This window comes from Ammodytes marinus, assembly GCF_949987685.1.
Source record: "Ammodytes marinus genome assembly, contig: scaffold_36, whole genome shotgun sequence".
NCBI lineage: Eukaryota > Metazoa > Chordata > Actinopteri > Uranoscopiformes > Ammodytidae > Ammodytes > Ammodytes marinus.
In genome coordinates this window covers 90,001-93,208 of record NW_027648283.1, presented here as the reverse complement: position 1 = coordinate 93,208, position 3,208 = coordinate 90,001, and the positions used below count along the sequence as shown (strand labels likewise).

Below are 3,208 nucleotides of genomic sequence, written 5' to 3'. Positions count from 1 at the left end.
TCTGACCTGGTAACAGAAGCCCCCCCCCCCCCCCTCTAAACTGGTAACAGAAGCCCCCCCCCCTCTGACCTGGTAACAGAAGCCCCCCCCCCCTCTGACCTGGTAACAGAATCCCCCCCCCCCCCCTGACCTGGTAGCAGAAGCCCCCCCCCCCCCCTCTGACCTGGTAGCAGAAGCCCCCCCCCCCCTCTGACCTGGTAACAGAATCCCCCCCCCCCCCCTGACCTGGTAGCAGAAGCCCCCCCCCCTCTGACCTGGTAGCAGAAGCCCCCCCCCCCTCTGACCTGGTAACAGAAGCCCCCCCCCCCCTCTGACCTGGTAACAGAAGCCCCCCCCCCCTCTGACCTGGTAACAGAAGCCCCCCCCCCCCCTCTAAACTGGTAACAGAAGCCCCCCATCCCCCCCCTGACCTTTGACCCGGTAGCAGAAGGCGTCCCAGGTCTCACTGAGGTTCTTCCTGGTTCCGTAGTCGACGATCCCGACGTGTCCGAAGCCGCAGGCGGGGCGGGGGGCCGTGGTCGGGTACGCGACCCGGGACCCGGAGAGCCAGCCGGCCGCACACAGGTTCATACCTCCCTGGAGAGAGAGAGAGAGAGAGAGAGAGACAGAGAGAGAGAGAGAGACAGAGAGACAGAGAGAGAGAGAGAGAGAGAGAGAGAGAGAGAGAGTTTTCACCACCTGGCTATACGTCATAGCACAAACAAACATGGCTGCCCAGAAGCATCTTGTGGAACGTGAGATTCTGAGGTCGAGTGCTTTTCTGTCTTAAGGCGAGACACGGCAGGCAAAAACATAGTTTTTTTGAGCACTGGTCAATTTTGAGATTTGTGTCTATTTAGCTTCCATAACATGTCTTCTTTCATACTAGTATGGATACAAGGTCAGAAATATACGTTTTATGTGTTTATTTTACTAAACTTTGACTGCTTGCGTCTGTATTTTGCTCCTAAGTTCGTCAAAAGTGAGCATTCTAACGTAACATACAGCACCGCGACCGCTGTATGAATCATAATAACCATGGTACTGTTGGAAAGCTCTGAATCTCAAGAACAACGTTATCGGGTCCAAATATGGTCATTTCCTTTGTATCAGTAACCAATCGTGAAAGAGTGAGGAGGGATTCAATGCTAGGAACGCATCCTCATTGGCTAATGCACATTTCTGACGATGTGATTCGCTAAAAGGTATCACGTGATGCTAGCCGCGGGTAGCTCGAAAATCACAAAATAAAATCGGAAAAACGTTGAAAATATGCCAAACCAACACAAAAAAAATACTTAATCAATTGGCTACGGACATTACATGATCGCCATTTGAAGGGGAGAAGTGTTAAAGACATGTAAATCACGCCGATCACGTCGGAGAGACACAGACTGTCAGACGATCAGAGGGGAGATGGTGGGGAGAGAGAGCGTCTGTGCCGACAGGAGCAGGTTGACAGACAGTGGCTAATAATGAATTAATCACGTTTAAATTAGCATGTGGATGTAAAGTTACTATGCTATGGTTTATATATGTTAAGCAGTGGTAGGCCTATATGGCATTGAGGGGTGTAGGGCCTAATTCAATAAATTACTCTAGCTATAATCAGTGATTATCAGCAGAATTCACGTTTTTATCTTTAACGGCCGTTTTCTCAAAGTGAGCTTTTTCCAATACTCTGAGAAAGATATCTCAACTTCTAGACCACTGACATCAACCAAACTTTCCATAATCATTCATAGCACTATTTTAAAGGTTTTTACAGAAGGATTTGTTAATATATTGTTAATTGTCTGATTTATGATACATTTTCCTCCTAAAAACATGCCGAAAATGCATTTCTAAGACATGTACATAGTATTTTTTGATTTATTAAATGAAAAAAGGCTGTATCCAAAATCTGTTCTGTAAAAACTTTAGAAACTAATATGTGCTTAAAATAAAATAGAGATTTTAACTCTGGCTTTATCCAACATCTCAAAATCTTTCTCGAAAAATGACCCAAATTTACGCATAATTGGTTAAATATTGGCATATTTGCATATGTAATAAAATATAAAAGAAAAACATGTAATACAAAAAGTAATTGTGTTAGTGTCAGTAATCAACTGGCAAAGTTTCATGATGATATCTATAAGTAAAAAAAAAATCCCTATTCACCTGGGGTGTCTCGCCTTAGATATTTACTCATTGATGCCATGAGGTGTTGAGGGGCATTCATGGACAGTTGGAAATGTGAGAATCTGTTGAATATTAAGGTGTTTTCTAGCCTGGCATTCCCAGACCTGCCACTAGGCGCTGGCAAATTAAATTTGCTGCGCGTGTTGGTCTGGACACGCTCCGTTGAAGCTTTATCAAGAAGACCAGAAATCTGGCTATGGTTTCAATTGGTTCTATCTAATATGGGCGCGCCAGAGCCCTTTGTATGGTACTCTGGGGAGGACGTAACCGGATGACGACAGTGACGTGCATGCGACGTCGAAGCCGTGATAGTAAACATCAAAGATGGCTGCGGATATGTTGTGTGAGTTTGAGACTGCTTTGGCCTCGACCCTTAACGATTTGGAAGACGGCACTCAAATCTTTCATTAACTAAGTAAGTGGAATGTTCTGTTTTGCCGACCGACAACAGCAAACGTTTAATTTAACAGTTTAACAGCTGTTCGCTAAACGAACGGGGCTTACGTCACCTTGTGCATCGCTCTGATTGGTTGTAGTGCTATCCAAATGCGTGCAGTGGCATTTGAAATGCACGAGTAGGAGCCGCCCCTTGAGTTGGAAATTACTATTGATCGTGGCCAGACCCTCTATCGTTCAAGATATCAGGGTCTGGATTTCCAGGCTAGGTGTTTTCAGCTTCTGGTTAGAATAGGGTTGGTGTGTTTTTTTTGGGCAATTTTTCAAACAAGACATTCTTATTTAAACCGATGTGTTTCTGTGTGCAGGCCCAGCAGACAGCAGCTTTCAGAGGTAAAGAGTATGCAGATAGATAAATAGATAGTAAAGATTAGTTGGAACTATTCTACATGAGATGTTGAAGTGAGTCAGAATAAAATGTTGTGATTTGATAATAAAAATAAATAGATGTTGTGTTCACTGACCTGCTGGGCGTAAGACAGCTGAGTGTAGGTTGCCATGGTTCCTCCCTCTGCGGCGCACGACGTCATCGCTTCAGCGTACGTCAGTTTGTACTGACCTCTGTCTGAGCGGAGATGGAACACACCGA

At 45.3% G+C, this 3,208-nt stretch overlaps 1 protein-coding gene across 1 annotated transcript in view; it reads right to left on the bottom strand.

The window, feature by feature from the left end:
• The window catches only part of stab2 (stabilin 2), a gene marked incomplete at both ends in the record, with an annotated part of 72,886 nt that overhangs the window by 6,617 nt on the left and 63,061 nt on the right, over positions 1-3,208 (bottom strand). The window contains 2 exons of the mRNA XM_080054702.1: positions 411-576; positions 3,084-3,208. The exon at positions 3,084-3,208 is cut by the window's right edge and continues 9 nt beyond it. Of these exons, the coding sequence (XP_079910828.1) occupies positions 411-576; positions 3,084-3,208 (291 nt within the window). The remainder of the gene's footprint in view (positions 1-410; positions 577-3,083) is intronic.